General features: G+C 51.1%; 1 protein-coding gene across 6 annotated transcripts in view; it reads right to left on the minus strand.

The window, feature by feature from the left end:
- Positions 1-272: 272 nt before the first annotated feature.
- Positions 273-19,604, minus strand: part of HUNK (hormonally up-regulated Neu-associated kinase) — a 128,694-nt gene continuing 109,362 nt past the window's right edge. For 2 of the 6 annotated variants that reach the window (XM_025281744.3, XM_006074586.4), the window contains 3 exons: positions 14,114-14,161; positions 8,240-8,420; positions 273-3,583 (listed from right to left, as the gene is read on the minus strand). In XM_025281744.3, coding sequence (XP_025137529.2) covers positions 2,934-3,583; positions 8,240-8,420; positions 14,114-14,161 — 879 coding nt within the window. In that variant the 3' untranslated portion in view covers positions 273-2,933. The remainder of the gene's footprint in view (positions 3,584-8,239; positions 8,421-14,113; positions 14,162-19,604) is intronic. The other 4 variants (XR_003108226.3, XR_006549692.2, XR_003108225.3 and 1 more) reach the window with 4 other exon arrangements.

Consider the following 19,604-nt stretch of genomic DNA (forward strand, 5'->3'; position numbering starts at 1 on the left):
CTCACAAGGAGGAACCTGAACATTTCCCCTGCAAAAAAAAAAAAAAATGGTGATTCACCTTGAATGGCCATTTGCAGTACATCAGGCAGACAGAAGTCTGCAGGCACCCCTGTAGCAATGAGGCAAAGCCAAAAATGCCTGAATACCCGCACCTCGATCCCCTCTTGTATTCTGTCTGTTGCTGGGCCAAGAACCTTGCTTAGAAGCTGACACCACTCTTTTGCAACATACTCTTAGTTTTCAGACGTATCAGTCAATAAACGAAGCAGTCATAGTGAGGGAAAAGTGTATTTCACAGTCGTTATAAAAGTACATATATTTCATAAAGGTGACATAAATACAGTCCTTACTTATGACCAAATCGTACAACCAAAGCCAACTTGACTTCCGGATATCACACGATGATAGTCGTCACTTTCGGCAGTAACTACACACAGGCTGACTGAGCTCACGGGTGCAGACTAACAAGAGACAGCCATGGGTCCAAGAGACAAAACACACTTTGTACTTACCAAAGGGATACTCAAGGTCTCCATATAAATATAATAAAATAATAAAGAATTCAACATTTCTCCTCTCACTCGACTCCATAGATTTGTCGGGCGCTCACACACACAAAATACAGGTTCTCCCCTTCCTCACTGCCCCCTCACCTCTCACTGGGCTTGGAATAAACCTGAGTTCACAGTTCAAGTTGCCAGTGGTGACGCAGACGGTCGGCTGTTCTGGAAGCGTGCCAGGATCGGGGAACACGTCCCAGCAGGTGAACACAGCGACACAGAAACGCTCATGGTCTCGAGGCAAGTAAAGCACGAGAGAGACAGAAAGAGCTTAGACCAAGTTCGCGGGCACGCAGCCTGCAAGCCTGCGGAGCCACACTGGCAGCTGGAAACCATCTTCAAAGAGGCTTCTTCACTGATCAAAAACCCAACACTCCATGTCAAATGGAGAGAGGGACGTCTCAGCTGCTTCTTTTCTTCTCTCTGCTAAAAAAAAAAAAAAGCTCTATTTTTCAGTGGAAAGTTCCAGAACCTGGTCTGGAGCCATCCAAAGGAGTGCCACCCACGTCAGGGAGTCTGACCTCCTCCTAACAAGCCCCAGGGCTGGGACGATCCCCAACAAGGCGAGGGGGAGCAGCCGCCCAGGGTCTCGTCAAGATCAGCCAGGAATGGGCACAGCCAGGTGTCCACCCTCTCTTTGCTCAGTCAGGGACATCTGGGCCAGAAGGAGGTCACCAGTGTGGAATGAGAAGAAAGGAAGACCCACCCCCAGCACTCCCTGGCACAGGCTGGCTGCCAGTGGAAGCGAAGGCGGGCTTTGCAGGGCTCCAGGGTCATGGCCTTCTTTCACATCAGTGGGCTGGGAGGACTAGCCCTGGGGTGCCCCCAGCAGCAGTTTCTGGTCACGCCCGCAGCAGCCAGCAGTTGAAGACTCCAAGCCACAGTGGAACCTGTCTCCGAGCTGACCTGCATCCAACCTGTGCCGATTCTACTTCTGCCAATTCTGTTCATGGCCGAGTGGTCCCCACCAAGGGCCAGGGCCCCAGCCCCAGTGGAGACAGCTCCCGGCAGGCTCCTAACTAGACACACACAACACTGGGATCCATAAAACACAACACAGGGACGGCATGGACACAGACCCAGAGGTGCATCTTTGGTTCCATCCTTGGCAAAAGGTGTGAAAACCGACCACGGATTCAAAGCCTTGTTTGAGGAACCCTGCTTTCCTCAAAGAAGATACAGTACTGTATTTTGAACGTGAGCCCCTGCACACGAGTCTCTCACTGCTCACGGCAAGCTGGCTGAGCTCTAAACCACACTTGTCGCCTTGGCAGCTTGAAAACTGCATTGCACAGAGCTAACGGTGCCTTCCGGGCGCGTCCATATTCAACCTTACCTGTCTTCTCTTTCTAAATAACCGACTGTAACTATGCTCTGCACCTTCCAGAAGGATCCGGGCTCTGGTGATCCAATGGGAAGGACAGGCAGCCGTTGAGGATCACGTCCCCCCCTGCAGGCCACCACGGGCCAGCGCCACTGAAAACGTCACCTGGGCAAGCCTTGATGCCCTCCATGCTCATCCTCTCGTGTGAACAGGAGTTTGGTGAAATCACTTCCCCTCTCACCACCCAGGTTTCTAAAAATCATGTTGACTCAATTTAATGACATCACATAAAGAACAATCACCTTTGGAGAAGATACTAATAATTCAACTGTTAGCAAGTTTCAACCAAGTGAAAAAAAAAATTCCATCAAGACCCTGCTTGGCAAATGAGTGTCCCACATTGGTCTTTTCCATTCACTGGGGACCCCGCTGTGGGGATCAGTCTTGGATCCAATCAGAGAGGGTGGTGCTGGTTTCTAAGCTTCCTGCCCATCTTCTCCAGGGGCTCCTGAAGCTGGGTTCTCTGGGTGACCAGCTCTTGCCACCCTGCAGGGAGTTCTCTCGATTAAAGGAGGGGAAACTGTGGCCTGGGTGAACCACGTTGTGCTTCCCCTGCCACGTGACTGCTGAAATGAGACCAACCCACTGAGAGGCGCACAGAGAGCACAGCGTGGAGAGACGGCTCAGAAGGGTGTATCGTCTGAGAAGGCCGAGGCCAGCGCGGGGTTCTCCCTGCCAGCCCGGCTGAGGGAGGTGGGTGGAGGGCCAGTGAGTAGGTGGGAGGAAGGAGGCCATGGCTGATGGAGTTGGCCACACAGACAGCCAACCTTCCTGGGAGTCTCAGCATCTCCAGTGGGGACCCTACATGAGAATGGGGAGTACAGGCTCTGGGTCTGTGGTTTCAGCTATAGGGACAGCGACTGTCAGGAGGAGGTGAGGCTGTGAAGGGTACTCCAGGAGAGGTGTTAGAGTCTTTGCACCCTGACTGATACAGGGAGCTGCTCCACTGCTTTCCTTAGAAACGCCCAGATCCCCTTCTCTGCCCCAGGTTAGCACTGGCCTTTAACCCCATCAGCCAAGTCGAAGGAGAGGCTTGTGGGGGCCAGGGGCTGCAGCGGGGGCATGCTGGCCTCCAGGGGCCTGTCTGCAGAAGGCTGCAGGCTCTGATGCCGCTTCCTCAGCATCTGTCCGATGCCCATCATGGGGAACCTGCCTCGGCTCTTGACACAGTTGGGGCTTCCCAGGGGTTGCGCAGGGCCATTACCGGGCCCCGGGGCTGGGGAGCATGTGCCCTCCTCTTTGGGGGGGCTGTTCTTCTCTTCGTGAGCAAAGGAGACCAGAGTGGGGTGCAAAGGAGTTTGGAGAGGCAACGGGCTTCCAGGCAGCAGGACAGGCGAGAGTGTCCGCTCACAGCGAGCCAGACCCCCAGGGGAGTTCAGACTCCTATAGTGATGGGAAGGGGAGAGTAGTTCTGTCTGGTCGTCACGATCCACGGACTCGAAGGAGCGCACCATATCCAGCATCAGGGGGTCTTCCTTGACGGGGAGGCTGGTGCTCCCAGGCCCCTGCTGAGGGGGCTCCGGTTTCTTCACAATCCTGGGGGTTCTGGGGGGTGGCACCGGGATGAACTCCATGGAGGAGGAGGCCACACAATTGGAGTCCGAGGTTTTGCGAAAAATATTGCGGCAGCCGAAGGAATCTGCACATCAAGAAAGAAAAGGAAATGAGAAGACGCCACACAGTCAGTGCCCACGGCCCTGTTCCCACGTACTCGGACCTCCAGTTGCACTGAGATGGGGCGGGAGGTGCCCAGGGAGGTCAGACGGGACCAAGGAGCACGTGGCTTCCCACTCTCCCCACAGGGAATCAGACGGACTTCCTGGAGTGGAGCAGACAGAAGGCCGGGGACAGGAGGCCTCCTGGGTTCTGACTTGCCTCACGGCACCAGCTTAACTTCTGCTCTCCTTTCTGTTGCTTAAAATTCTGGACCCCGCCCAAGAGCCTCTGAATGAAAAGGTCTGTGGCTCAACAGAATGACCACAAAACTGCCGGAAGCATGTGGATCCCAACTCACTGAGGACTTGCAAGTTTAGTCCTCAGATAATCAAAACCGGAAGGAAAGTTTCTTCGTAACTTTAAAAAAAATATTATGGCAAAAATTACATAACATAAATTTTAAACTGCTTATTTATTTATTACTTAACCTCTTTTAAGTGTACAGGGCAGTTAAGTACATTCACATGCTTGTGAAACAGAACTCTTCACTTGCAGATCTGCTAGTGGTTGCCTGGGGCAACTGGTCTATATATCTGACTACTCTAGCTCCCTCATGTAGGTGGAATCGACAGCATTTGTCCTTTCGTAACTGGCTTGTTTCACTGAGTACAGTGTTCTCCAGGTTCCCCTGCGCTGGAGCATGTGTCAGAATTTCCTTCCTTTTTAAAATTTTTATTTATTCATTACTTTTGGCTGTGCCGAGCCTTCATTGCTGGGCTGGGGCTACTCCCTAGCTGTGGTGTGCAGGCTTCTCATTTTGGCAGCCTCCCTTGCTGCAGAGCATGGGCTCCAGTGTGTGTGGGCTTCAGCACTTGCAGCACATGGGCTTCAGCAGTTGCAGCTCAAGGGCTCTAGAGCACAGGTTCAACAGTTGTGGCACACGGGCTAACTTGCTCCTCAGCATGTGGGATCGTCCCAGATCAGGGATCAAACCTGTGGCTCCCGCATTGGCAGGCGGATTCTCTACCACTGAGCCACCAGGGAAGCCCCAGAATTTCCTCCCTTTTAAAGACTCTCTCATGACTTCTGGTCTCCCTGGAGCCTCACCCAATCCTGAACAGGGGTGAAACACTCTTCATCTATATATCTCAGGCAACCAGCCAACTCCCGTGGCTTCCATCTCAAGCTGGCACAGGCTAGAATCCAGGTTTGCAGGCTTTGGCAGAGAAGAAAGGGAAAACCCCCGGTGTTTGGCGCTGAGGGAAGTGAAGCCAGGTTCCCATGGATCAGGCCCTGTCTTGGTTGGTTCTCCCACCATTACACCTGACAGCCCTGTTGGAGCCTGGAGGCAGGAACGAGTTGTTGCCACCGGGAGCTACTTCGGCGACAGCCAAGGGCACTGGGAATCCTCTTTCCTTTACATAAATATACACACAGATCCCCAAATAAATCTCCTCCTGGGGCCAGCACAGATGCCTGAGATTCACGGGCAGAGAGACGGGAAATTTCATTGATGGCTAACGTCTCCAGTGTTCCAGCTGGCACGCAAGCCCCCTGCCTCTCCCTCAGATGGCTGTGCGCCCCAATCTTGCAGCCCAGCTTCTCCCTCCACCCCCTTCTGCTTCCTCTGCTTGCCTAGAGGTGTAAATACTGGCAGGATACCTCCCACAGGCACCCTATTCATTCCCACCCCAGAGTCAGCCCCGGGGCAGAGACTCAGACCCTGCATGGTCCCCAGCAAGAAGGGCAGTCACCCTGCCAGAGCGATAGGCATGTCGGCTGGCTCCTCCTCACCCCATCCTTCCCAGGAGGGAGTCAGCTACCCTGGTCAGCAGAGAAAGCTCTAGAGCTAGGCTGCTGGGCTGGAAATCTGGACTCCATCACTTACCAGCTCCCTGACTTTGGAGAACTCTCTGTGCTATTTCCTCATCTCTAGAAATGGGAGTGAGAATGATCTCATGGGCTGAGGTAAGAGCTGAAGCAGTGCCCGCCACCCCATGAGTGGTCAGTGTGAACAGTTAACACAGGATCCTCAGCGCTTCTCGGCACAGACTCCCAAATCCCAGGACAAAGGCAAAATGCAAAGGAACAGATGACAGCTGGCCCAGGAAAGTACCAAGGAACAGACTCTTATGTAGCCTCTGGGGCTACATAAGTGAGTGAAGTTGCTCAGTCATGTCCGACTCTTTGCGACCCCATGGACTGTAGCTCCCCCAAGCTCCTCCATTCATGGAATTTTCCAAGCAAGAATACTAGAGTGGGTTGCCATTTGCTTCTCCAAAGGGATCTTCCTGACCTAGGGATCAAACCTGGGTCTCCCGTATTGTAGGCAGTCGCTTTACCATCTGAGCCACCAGGGAGGCCTGCTACAAAGTTAACCCCAAATATGCAGCTACTACCTAGACCTTCCTTCGGGGAACCCACAGGATGCCATTGTTGAGGGCCCGGATTCACTGCTGGTTCCAAAGCCAGGAAGGAAGGTCTCCCAAGGAGGGACAAGCCCAGTCTCTCCAGTGGGGCCCCTGCCTTCCTGACGCCTGCAGAATGAAATGGAACCAAGTAGATTTGCTCTTCCCTGGGGGACAGCTGGTCCCTCCTAGAGTCAGAAAGACCCATGCTACTGTTTTGAATGTCCCCAGTACTTTGCCAACAAAGGTCCGTCTAGTCAAAGCTATGGTTTTTCCAGTAGTCACGTATGGATGTGTGAGTTGGACTATAAAGAAAGCTGAGCAACGAAGAATTGATGCTTTTGAACTGTGATGCTGGAGAAGACTCTTGACAATCCCTTGGACTACAGGGAGATCAAATCAGTCAATCCTAAAGGAAGTCAACCCTAAATATTCATTGGAAGGATGCTGAAGCTGAAGCTCCAATACTCTGGCCACCTGATGCGACAAACTGAGTCACTGGAAAGACCCTGCTGCTGGGCAAGATTGAAGGCAGGAGGAGAAGGGGGCGACAGAGGATGAGATGGCTGGACCGCAGCATCAACTCAATGGACATGAGTTTGAGTAAACTCCGGGAGATGGTGAAGGACAGGGAAGTCTGGCGTGCTGCAGTCCATGGGGTCTCAAAGCAAAGAGTCAGAGATGATATTGTGACTGAAAAAACAACAGTATACTTTCCTGCTGGTTAACGTCAGACAGCCAGAGCCCTCCTGGAACCTTAGTTTCTTCACATTTAAAACAAAGGGATCTAAGGCTGGACTCCACCACCTCTCCCATCCCTCCTCTGTAAGGGGAACGCTCCTCTACTCCACAGTTGGACACTCACTCCCTGGCTCTCTGTGCCCCCTCCAGGCTCTCAGGGTGTGTTAAGTCTCCTTTCCGCATCCCTGGATGCCTGCTCCAGAGGAGGGAGACCCATATCCATCAGTTACCTCACGTGCTGGATGATGAATGAGGAGGAGAAGCCCACACGTGTTTCTCATTGAAGTGAAAAGTGAAAGTGTAAATCACTCAGTTGCGTCCAACTCTTTGCGACCCCATGGACTGTACCCCGCCAGGCTCTTCTGTCCATGGAATTCTCTAGGCAAGAATACTGGAGTGGGTCCTCCTCCAGGGGATCTTCCTGATGTAGGGATCTTTACCATCTGAACCATCAAGGGAGCCTTTATCTCACTGGATCCACCCAATAGCTCTGACAGGTAGGTTTCTTTTCACCAGGAAGGGAATCAGTAAAGATCCTCAAAGGGTGAGGAACGTGGGGCATCAGCAGCCTCAGAGCTGGGTTTGAGCACCCTACCTCCACCCAGAGCCCAGACTCTGTGGACCACATGTCACTGCCTCTCAGGGTGTACTTTTCGGGGAAGGCTCCCACGAGAGCATGCCCCATCCCTGCTCCTGAACCTCAATCTCTGCCCCCTAAAACTGAACACTGATGCCTGGCTCCATGATACTATGCACCCCAATCTCTGCTACCTCAATAAAATACCAAGCACCCCAGTTTCTACTCCCACAATGCCATGCACCCTGGTATCTGCTCTCCCACAAAACCATGCACCCCAGTCTCTGCTCCCATAGTACCACTCACCTTGACATCTGCTTCTGCAAAAGCATCCCTCCCAATCTCTGCTCCTGCACCCCATCTCTATTCCTGTACCCCATCTCTGCTCCTGCTCTCCAATCTCTACTCCTGCACCCCAATCTCTGCTCCTGCACCCCATCTCTATTCCTGTACCCCATCTCTGCTCCTGCTCTCCAATCTCTACTCCTGCACTCCATCTCTACTCCTGCACCCCAATCTCTGCTCCTGCACCCCAGTCTCTACTCTTGTAATACTTTACACCCTGATTTCTGCACCCACAAGCCTATGAACCCCAGTTTCCTGCAATACTTTACACCCTGATTTCTGCACCCACAAGCCTATGAACCCCAGTCTCTACTCCTGCAATACTTTACACCCTGATTTCTGCACCCACCCCGTCTCTGGCTTCTCAAATCCCACCCACACAGGTGGACCACACCAAGCAGTCAGGACAAGGTCTTGTTCTCACGTTGCCTCTCAAGCATTAATTCTGCTTTCCCATGGGCACAGGAGTAGTGTCTGTCCCAGGGGCCCACACAGAAACCAGCATGGGATATACAACAGCCACGCAGTCGAACATGAGAGGCCTAGACAGTCCCCCACGCTGACCCACCTTTGTCTGGGAAGCCAGGCTTGGAGGCCTTGCGGTCCTTGAGCAGGGCCCTGGTGCTCTGAATCTGCGTGATGAGTGAGGCCGATGGCTGTTTGTGCGACGGCAGGTTCTTGTCCAGCTTCTTGGAAAATGGTCGATGAAGAAAATCCCCTCTTTTTTCTTGTTCTTTGGGCTTTTTATCCTTCCAATCAGAAGCAAACATAGGTACTCAGACGCACACAAGAATGCAGAACAGGATCCCTCTTTGAATAGTTATCAAAGTAGAGTTAAGAAACCTCAGTTTTCTAAAACACCAGGCTCTCAGCTGCGTCAAAGGAAGCGCCCAGACCCAGAGGACACTCCAGGGAAGCCACGGTCCTCTCTCTGGGCCACAGTGGGCTTCGGTGTTCCCCAGCTCCCTGCACTGTGCTGTTCTGACATGTTCCAACAAGGGCAAGGATATCCCTGGGTGGTCCATTTTCCTAGAACAAGCTGAACAAACCGAGGTAAAGCCTATGAGGACTCCTGGTAACCTCCTGTCTTAGCTACAGCAGAGTCCTAAGATTCTCCCCAAGTAGCGGATTTGCAGAGGCAAAAAGCGCTCCATCATAACCTCAGTGTTTATGTGTTCAGTGAAGCCGAGGAGGTGGACGACCGACCCATGGAGCCCTGAGCCTGCCTGGGTTAATTTCTGACCCCTGTCTTGCTCTGCTCACGTGGGCTCCTGTTGTTTAGTCACTAAGTCATGTCTCTGCTGTGTGCTCACTCAGTTGTGTCTGACTCTTTGCGACCCTATGGATTGTAGTCCGACAGGCTCCTCTGTCCGTGGAATTTTCCAGGCAGGAATACTGAAGAGGGTTGCCATTTCCTCTTCCAGGGGATCTTCCTGACGCAGGGATTGAGCCCGTGTCTCCTGCACTGCAGGCAGATTCTTTACCACTGAGCCACCAGGGGAGCTCACGTGGGCGCTTACTCGTGAACTTCAATTGGCACAATTCAGCCATTTGTGCTGTCAAGTCTTGCCCTGATTGAACTCAATTATAATCCCTCTGATGGGAGTGAATTTGACTGTTTTATACATCTTCAACCCCACAGCCTCTGGCATGAAGCCAGGCATGGAGAGAAAGCTTATCAAATAGTTATTGAAACATTAAAAACAAAAACAAAAAAGCCAGTGGAAACGGAACTGAATTAAAATTAATTGGGTTCAAGCTTCTGGGAAGGGTGATGCCACAAGGAAGAAGCTTTCTTCTGGCCTAAAGACTGTTTGATGTTTACTGTCAAACAGAGGCAACCGAATCCCTGACCTCACCAGGAGTGGGGGTGTGGGGGGGAAGAGACCAATTTTCACATTTTTTGCCTTAAACCTTAAGAACATTTGCAATTCAAGAAAGCTCATCTATTTTTCATGGATGCTGTTGAAAAGCTTCTCAAGGAAACATCCCCTTGCACTTGGGTAGCCCTTTCTAACAAGGATTTTCAAAGCCTTTCTGGATTGGGGTTCATTGTGTCCAGGTTTTGAGTGGGAAAGATGGCAGAAGAGAAATTGGATGTGGGGGCACGCACCCCAGCCTCGAGTGCCACCTCAGGGCAGCAGCTGCTGGGAGCCCAGCCCTCGGCTGAGGTGGCTCGCGCCCCCCCTGGGCGGGTGGGCAGGACGAAGGCAGAGGTGAAGCTCCTGCAAACACCTTCACCAGCGTCTTATCAGCCACCACCAGCTTCACTGAGGATGCTTGGAATGTCAGACACTACACTAAGGGCATGACCCCTGATGAGGCAAATCCTGTTATCCGCTCTTCCAGAGGTGCCTGCAGTAGCTAGATACACCCAGACAATTCAAAAAGATGCACCACTGTGTTCACAGCAGCACTATTCACAACAGCCCAGGCCTGCAAACACCCTAAACGTCTGTCGACAGATGAGCGGATACAGAAGATGTGGCTACATACACTCGACGGACACTACACAGCTGTGAAAAGAGAAGGCCACTTGCAGCAACACGGATGCAACTAGAGACTCTCATCCTCAGTGAAGCGAGCCAGAAAGAGAAAGACAGGTACCACAGGATGTCACTTATATGTGGAACCCAGAACAGGGCACAAGTGAACCTATGTACAAAACAGAAAGAGACTCATAGAGATACACCTGTGGTTACCAAGGGGAGGGCGGGGCGGAGGGAAGGAGTGGCACTTGGGGGTTGGAAGATGCAAACTGCTACATGCAGGATGGATGAACAAGGGCCTACCGTTGAGCACAGGGAACTATATTCAACATCCTGTGATAAACCATAGTGGAAAAGAATAGTCAAAAATAGGGATGCATACACATGTATAACAGAGTCACTTGGCTGTACGGCAGACATGGGCACAACACTGTAAATCAACTATACTTCATTTAAAAAAAAAAAAAAAAAAAGAATTCACCCAGGAGCCTGACAGCAACTCAGATTTTCGCAGCCCTCCCTGAAAGTCGATGTGTTCTTAACCCTTGACTCCACACTGCCCTCTGGAAGATGGAGCAGGGCCAGGCTTGTTCTGGTGGCAGAGAGAAAGGCTAGGCACAGCGACTGGCTGGGGCAGGGACCACACTGTAGTCCAGGGCATCCAGGATGCTACAGATGAGACCATAAGCAGGATGCTATGAAGGGCAGAGCGGAGGGCGGGGCATCCGCTCCAGGTCAAGGCCAAGAGCAATTCTCCACCGCCTCCCTCTCCCTCTTTCTATCAAACACCAACAGGCCCTCTGCTCTACAGCAAAGAAGAATGAACTTTCACCATCCCCAGCCTCTCCCCAAGCAACAAACGGCCTGTCCCAAAAAGTCTGGCAGAATTCCATCCCAAAGTCTGGCTCCATTCTATGTTTTTACGAGCAAACTCATCAGTTCTACCTGATAACACCTTAAACAAGAAAATAGAAATAAAATGCACTTTTGTGATACATTGTAAAACAATATTTGGAAGAAAAAATAAAACTGGAGTTCCCCCGCCCCCCACCACTCACAACCCCCACATTGCCCCCCTTTTTTTAGGACAGTGAGTACATCTTCCTTTGGGCTACCCTGCATTTCCTACTCTCAGAGGGCTCCTGCCGGCAGCCTCCTGGGTTCATCTCAGCTCCTTTCTAACTCTCTGTGGCTTCTCAAAGATAAAGGATCAAGATGCAAACTTTCAGGGGGGCCAGTATCACCACCCAGACAGAGCTCATGAACCAAGGGTATCCAAGATGTGAGAGTTCTCCGTAGGACGAGATCAAGGTTGGCTCTAGAAATCTCTCCTGAAACCCACAAAGGGATCTTTGGCAATGAGCAGAGCTGACTCATTGGACAAGCCCCTGATGCTGGGAAAGATGGATGGCAGGAGAAGTGGGCAACAGAGGATGAGATGGTTGGATGGCACCATCAACTCAATGGACATGAGTCTGAGCAAACTCTGGGAGATAGTGAACAAGGAACTGTGCCGCAGTTCATGGGGTCACAAAGAATCAGACACGACCGAGCTACTGAACAACAACAACAAGAAAGCCCACGATGGGGACAGAAGAGAGGGGACGTGGATTTAGGACCAGAGTCTGGGGAACCTTACTCACATTGCCCTGTCGATCCTGCACCTTGGTGTTGTTCAGTCGCTCAGTTGTGTCCAACTCTTTGCGACTCCATGGACTGCAGCATGCCAGGCTTCGTGTCCTTCAACATGTCCTTCAAACTCATGTCCATTGAGTCGGTGATGCCATCGAACCATATCATCCCTTGTCGTCCCCTTCTCCTCCTGCCCTCAATCTTTCGCAGCGTGGTACTTCCTCCAAACTACCCCCATCCTCTCCCCCACCCCCAGAGCATTCTTCTCAGCCTGAAAGAACAGATGACTTCATAGTGACGGGTTTCTAGGGAGATGCCAAGAGTTTACTGCCCATCTGCTCCTTGGGGGTGGGGAACAATGCCCTGGATCTGTCCTGGTGACCCCTCAGGAAACTGACTTGTTTACAAGCAGCCATCTTCATGTCTTCCAAGCAGAGGTTCATAAATGCGACCGATTTTCCAATTCTACCATTTTCATTTGCATGGCCTATTTTCTCCAAAAGAGATTTCCCAGGGAGAAGGATGCTAAATTGCCTTATGTAACAGAAACAGATCTTCAGAAGGACTAATTATGTTCCCCCTTCGACATGCCTGCACCCACTCCTGCACACCCCACCTAGCAACACTGGCTGCCTGCAGGCCTCTTCGGTCTCCCTCTGATTCTCATGGGTGGGCATTGTGCTCTTCATCCGCATGTGCCTAAGGGCGGGTGGTGGAGCTGAAGCTTCAGGGGTCTTCTCTGCCCCCTCATGCTCAGTCCATACCCTCCAAGGCGGATCCAGGAGGAAACCAGAGGCCCCCGATGCAAGCAAACCCCACACAAAACAGCCTCTTCTCTTTAAACCATTTTCCAACCACCACACATGTGCATGGATGTTTTTCAAAAAAACTGGATGCCTTGAATATGCAGACCCAGACTTCCCTGGTGGTTCAGTGGTAAAGAATCCACCTGCCAATGCAGGAGATGTAGGAGATGTGGGTTCAGTCCCTGGGTTAGGAAGATCCTAACCTGGATGAGATGGTTGGATGGCATCACCGACTTGATGGACGTGGGTTTGGGTAAACTCCGGGAATTGGTGATGGACAGGGAGGCCTGGCGTGCTGCAGTCCATGGGGTCGCAAAGAGTCGGACACGACTGAGCGACTGAACTGAACTGAACCTGGAGGAGGACGTGGCAACCCACTCCAGTATTCTTGCCTGGAGAATCCGCACAGACAAAGGGGCCTGGCAGGCTATAGTCCATGGGGTTGCAAAGAGTTAGACACGATGTAGCGACTGAGCACAGGCCCAAGCCCCTTACATAAGGGAAGCCACAGAGGCCTGATTCTGCCATAGGAAATAAACAAATGAGTTCAGAATACAAAGGGCTTGGTCCATAAATTAGGCCACTGAACTGGGAAGCCGTGGACTGTTCTAAACCCCACTTCTTTACAGGTAGAAACACAAATGTACAGCCAAGTTTGTTGTTATAGCAAGATGAATTTAAAAAAAGTCAACTACACAGGTGGCTTAGTGGTAAAGAACATGAAGAACATGCCTGCCAATGCAGGAGACATGCATGGGCTTGATCCCTGGGTTGAGAAGATTCCCTGGAAGAGGGCATGGCAACCACTCCAGTACCTGGAGAATCCCATGGACAGAGAAGCCTGGTGGGGTACAGTTCATAGGGTCAAAGAGTCCGACATGACTGAGTGACTTAGCACACACACAGAGAAAGCTGATCTGATCTGAGGGGATTCTGACAAATCCACTTATAATAGGATTCTGCATGTCTGAATTGAGGACAGGATGAGGGGTGTGCAGACTCTGGAGCTCTGGGCAGCGATTCACTAATCTTCAGGGTCATATGCAATGGTGACTTTCATGTGTCAAGTTGGCTAGGCCAGGGCACCCAGTGTCTGGTCAAACACCAGTCTACAGTTTGTGGTGAAGGTTTGTGCTAGATAAGAATGACATTTAAATTGCTAGGCTTTTGAGTAAAGCAGCTTGTCCTCCACAATCCGGGTGGGTCTTGGGCAATCAGTTGAAGGGCTTAAGAGAAGATGTTTGGCGGGAACCTACACAATAGTGTAAAGCAAATATCCTTTGATTAAAAATAAATTTAATTTAAAAAAAACAAGAGAGAGAAGACTGAAGTGTCCTGGGATAGAAGGAATTCTGCCTTCAGAAGACTTGGGACTGGAGCTGAAACATAAACTCTTCCCTGGGTGTCCATGCATCACACACACACACACACACACACACACACACACACACTATTGACTCCATTTTTCTGGAGGACTCTGTCTAATCCATCAGAACCTCCCCCCCAATTTCTTACCTGCACAGCATGAAATTCAAGGTCTCTTGTCCAGGTGTCCAGGGAGGCCTGCAAAAAACCCAGCATTTTTCAACAATTCAAGAAGCTACACTTGTTGTTTATTCCCTAAACTCACCCCTCCCCACCTGCAGCTCTGGTTGAGGGTTACCCATCTCAGTGTTTGCAGACAAGAAACCAAACTGCCCCAGAAGCAGGCGGCAGATGCCCTAATTCCTGCCCTGGAGAGATCTTCTAGGTAAGGTTTATATTGAAGTCTAGGACACATGACGGAGGGGTGCTTTGATGACGAGTAAGGCGTTGACTCGGTTTTCTCAGTCAACAAGAGCACGCGTGAAAACGGCACCCAGATCAAGAAACAAAACCCAGCCAACACCCAGAAGTCCCTCGTTCCCACATTCTCTTCCTGTCCCCAAAGGCAACCACAGTTCTGATTTACCACAGCAGAGACTTAATTCTAAACTTGATTGTTAAAATTCGTGCAGGACTTCCCTGGTGGTCCAGTGGATAAGAATCTGCCTGCCAGTGCAGGAGACACGGGTTCAATCCCTGATCTGGAAAGATTCCACATGGCTTGGAGCAACTGAGCCCATGGGCCACAACTACTGAAACCCGCGAGATCTCAGGCCCATGAACCGTAACAACTAAAGCCTGTGCTCAACAGCGAGAGAAACCACTGCAGTGAGAAGCCCACACACCACAGTGAAGGGTAGCCCCTGGTCATCGCAACTAGAGAAAGCCTGGGCACGACAACCAAAACCCGCTGTAGCCAAAAGTAACATAAATTTTAAAAAAGTTTTCTTTCAATGTGACCAGATTTTGAAATGACACAAAGAAAATACTGTAATATTTTACCTTTAAACTTGTAGTTCCCATTATGCATTTAATTACGATGGCGGTGGTGGCTTAGTTGCTCAGTTGTGTCCAACTCTTTGTGACCCCATGGACTGCAGCCTGCCAGGCTCCTCTGTCCATGGAATTTCCCAGGCAAGAACACTGGAGTAGGTTGCCATTTCCTTCTCCATGGGATCTTCCCAACCCAGGGATCGAACCCACATCTCCTGCATCTCCTGCTGGGCAAGTGGGTTCTTTACCACTGAGTCACCTGGGAAGCCCACATTTCTTCACATTCCCCCAAATTCAGATGTTAGAGTCCTAACCCCTAGACCTCAGAATGCAGCTTTACTTGAAGACACGGTCAGGACAGGCCCATCCCATCCCCTCTGAAGCCTGGCAGGAGGTACAGGGGGGAGTGTGAAAGCTCGCTCTCCTTGGCCTTTGAGATGGAACCTCTTCCTGGTGTTACCTTTTCAGAGGTGATCAAGTCAAGATCATCAGAGTGGGTTCTAGTGCAGTGTGACCGAATCCTTACAGAAAGGGGGTAACTGGTCATGGACGCACACACAGAGAATGCCACGTGAAGGTGAAGGCAGTGATCAGGGGGATGCTCCTACAGGCCCGTGAATACTGAAGACTGCTGGCATCCACCAGGAGCTAGGAGGCATGAAAGATTCTCCCTCACCATCCTCAGAGGGAATCAGTCCTGCAGATACCACGACCTTGACCTTCTGGACTCCCAAACCAAGAGATGACACATTTCTTTTGTCTAACCCAGCAGTCCCCAGGGGCACTGGGAGATGGTTCCATGGAAGACCATTTTTCCAGAGACTGGAGTGGGAGATAGTTTGGGGATGATTCAAGCGCATCACTTCTACTGCTCACTTCATTTCTATTATGATTACATCAGCCCCACCTCAGATCATCAGGCATTAGATTCCGGAGATGGGGGACCCCTGGTTTAAGCCACTTGGTTTGTGGGACTTTGTGATGGGAGCCCTCGCAGACTCCTACAGTCCCTCTGCCACTGTCTGGATGACTTAACTTCCAAAACTGCAGTGTTACTTGGATACCGCAGAAAAGCCCTCGTATTTCTAAGTGACATTTTGCTACATATCAGCATTATTTTTCAAGACTTGAACCACACTGGCTTCCGGCTCTCTATGGTTTTACTGAGCCAGTTTACTAGTGATGAGTGCCCTGCCATGCCCCTCCATGGCGCCCCCCGACCCCCACCTCTCTGGACCTCTCTTTTAGGAAAAGGAGTCTCTGGGGCATTAGCCCAAGGTGGGACAAGGGTTTCCCTTTTCCCCAAGGTTAGACAAGGGTCTCCCTTTTCCAGACGTGATCTCTGCCTGCTACAGTAAGAAGACGGGGAGAAAGTGGCAAGGTCATACCATGATTGCACTAGAATCCTGAGAGGGAAGTGTTTTCTGCTTAAGTCAGCTCCTCTGTTTCCTAGGAGAAAAAGAACTGGGATCCAGAAGAAGAAAGAGGCCAACACTTGCCCTCAATGCCCAGACACGGCCCCAGAGCCACCCCCTAGCCCACTCGTGTACAACCTTGAACTTCACTCCACTGTTCCTGTTCACACCACCCATCCCCTCTGCTTCTCCTCCTGGACCAGCTGGGCTAAAGCCCACAGAGGCCGAGAGTGGGCTCTCCCTGGAGAATCTGGCCTCTTTCAGCCTTTCTCACCACTTTTTCTAGCTGGCCCCATTCCACTTTGCTAGGTTCCAACGGAGAGGAGCTGGGTCATCTAGCCAGAGCCTGTAATTTAATTAGCTCAAGTATCTCTGCGGTTTGGAGAAAACAAATGGAAACTAGAAAATTGAAATGCTGTTTCCCCATTAGCGTTTCTATTGCAACTCTAACCATTAAATATTGCAAAAAATGTTTTAAAACGCTTACCATGTGTTTTCAGGCCAAATGCAATAAGCAGCTAGAAAAATAATCTAGATGAAAAAAAAAAAAGAGGCCCCTTTCACATCGTGGCTCTGATACTTTCGAGCACAAAAGCAGTGTCGGGTACCAGGGCAACCAAGGACATGGACACCAGCCGAGTGGCTTAGAGGCCGCCTAGGATACACACTTAGGGGATGTGGCACATATAAGTTTGCATTATTACCTGAGGCCCTAAAGAGTCAAACAAGAGGCAGGGGAGCCTAATGGCGACTTCTGTATCCCCTGAACCCCAGCCGAGGTGACCACCGCCAGTGCAAGTGACTGTAAGAGGTCCCTCCCATAAGGGCATGGCCATCAAGGGATGGTAATTCGATTTGAATGCTGTCATGCAGGTGGTCCCCCTACTTTAACCAAGCTAGGTGTCCCACTGGAATGTTCGACCTTCCCAAGACGCTGACCCAATTCCATTTTCTGAGACTCAGGCCAAGGTCCACTTGATTATTTCATTTCTTCAAATATTTATTAAGCCTCTATTGTGAGCCAGCCATCATGCAGGTTCTGGAGACATTGTGAGGAACAAAAGGGATGCTGTCCCAGGGACCCTCCTGATGGTCCAGTGGTTAAGAGCCCAATGCAGGGAACTCGGGTCTGATCCCTGGTTGGGGAACTAAGATGCCACGTGCTGCAGGGCAACTAACGCTAAAACTAAGACCTAGAGCTGTCAAAGAAATAAATAACAGGGACGCCTTCCCTCCTCTTAAGGAATTCATAGACCAGAGTAGGAGAGAGATGAGAATCAAATCATCCCAGAAGAAACAGAACCTCATCCAGGGGATCAGCCCCAGGAGGCAGGAGGTGTGTGACAGCCTGCACTGGAGAGATGCAACCCAAAGGCAGAGGTCAGAGAATAGCAGGGGTCCATGAGGAAAGTGAAAGAGGAGAGTGAAAAAGTTGGCTTAAAGCTCAACATTCAGAAAACTAAGATCATGGCATCTGGTCCCATAACTTCATGGCAGATAGACGGGGGAAACAGTGGAAACAGTGTCAGACTTTATTTTTGGGGCTCCAAAATCATTGCAGATGGTGATTGCAGCCATGAAATTAAAAGATGCTTACTCCTTGGAAGGAAAGTTATGACCAACCTAGATAGCATATTCAAAAGCAGAGATATTACTCTACCAACAAAGGTCCATCTAGTCAAGGCTATGGTTTTTCCAGTGGTCATGTATGGATGTGAGAGTTGGACTGTGAAGAAAGCTGAGTGCAGAAGAATTGATGCTTTTGACCTGTGGTGTTGGAGAAGACTGTTGAGAGTCCCTTGGACTGTGAGGAGATCCAACCAGTCCATTCTAAAGGAGATCAGTCCTGGGTATTCATTGGAAGGACTGACGCTGAAGCTGAAACTCCAGTACTTTGGCCACCTCATGCGAAGAGTTGACTCACTGGAAAAGACCCTGATGCTGGGGGAGATTGGGGGCAGGAGGAGAAGGGGAAGACAGAGGATGAGATGGCTGGATGGCATCTCCGACTCGATGGGCGTGAGTTTGAGTGAACTCTGGGAGTTGGTGATGGACAGGGAGGCCTGGCGTGCTGTGATTCATGGGGTCTCAAAGAGTCAGACACGACTGAGTGACTGAACCGAACTGATGAGGACATGACCCTGCCGTCGCATCTGAAGACAGAGATTAACTCAGCAGAGAGAGATCGGGAGAACATTCTGGAAGAGAACAGGGTGTGTACAGCCCTGGAAACCAAGAGAGCACAGAAGTCTGAAGGCCCATGGGACTGAGCATGAAGCAAGAAGCAGGGGGATGTCCCTGGTGGTCCAGTGGTTAAGACTCTGCACTTCCAATGCAGGGGCCACGGGTTCCATCTCTGGTTGGGGAACTAAGATCCCACGTGCCTCAGGGAGTGACCAAATGAAAATTAAAAATAATAATAATAATAATAAGGGCAAGAAGCAGGGTGGTGGGGGTGGGGGTAGGGGTAGCTAAAAGATAAGGTTGGACTTGCCGGCAGAAGCCAGTCCGATCTGGGACACGGTGGCCACGTCACAGTTCGTCTTCCATGGGGAAGAAGCCTTTGAAGGCTTCGAGCAGGGAAGCAATACGGTCTCATCTGAGTGTGAATAGCTCACTCTGCCCTGTGTGCGGACCGCGTGTAGTCATGACTGCATTCATGCTGACGAAGAGGGGATAGTTAGGAGGCTGTGGCTGAGGTCCACGCAAGAGGTGTTGGAGGCTGGACCAGGGCGGGAGGATGGGGCTGGGCAGCTCCAGGAGTCAAGCTGGCAGAACGTGGTGACAGACTGGCTCTTAGGGGTGAACTTGCCATGTGCATGCTCAGTCACTCGGTCACGTCCAACTCTTTGCGACCCCATGAACTGTGGCCCACCAGGCTCTTCTGTCCATGGGATTTTTTTTTTTTTTAGGCAAGAATATTGGACTGGGTTGCCATTTCCTTCTCCAGGGGATTTTTCTCGACACAGGGATCGAACCTGCGTCTCCCGCATTTCAGGCAGATTTTTCATCCCTGAGCCACCTGGGAAGCTCTTGGGGGTGAGGGAAAGGAATAAAAAGTCCTCTGCCCAGGATTGAGGGCAAGGCCGCCATTTGGAGACAGAGAACAGGGGCAGGGCAGGAGGGCTGCTGTGGGGTTGGTTCCTGTGTGCTGCGTTGGAGACCTACATTCCTGAAAGAGGAGATTTGGCAATTGGCCGGTGGGGTCTGGAGCTCGGGGGTGTCTAGCCCTT

The sequence above is a fragment of the Bubalus bubalis genome, chromosome 1, assembly GCF_019923935.1.
Source record: "Bubalus bubalis isolate 160015118507 breed Murrah chromosome 1, NDDB_SH_1, whole genome shotgun sequence".
NCBI classification, from domain to species: domain Eukaryota; kingdom Metazoa; phylum Chordata; class Mammalia; order Artiodactyla; family Bovidae; genus Bubalus; species Bubalus bubalis.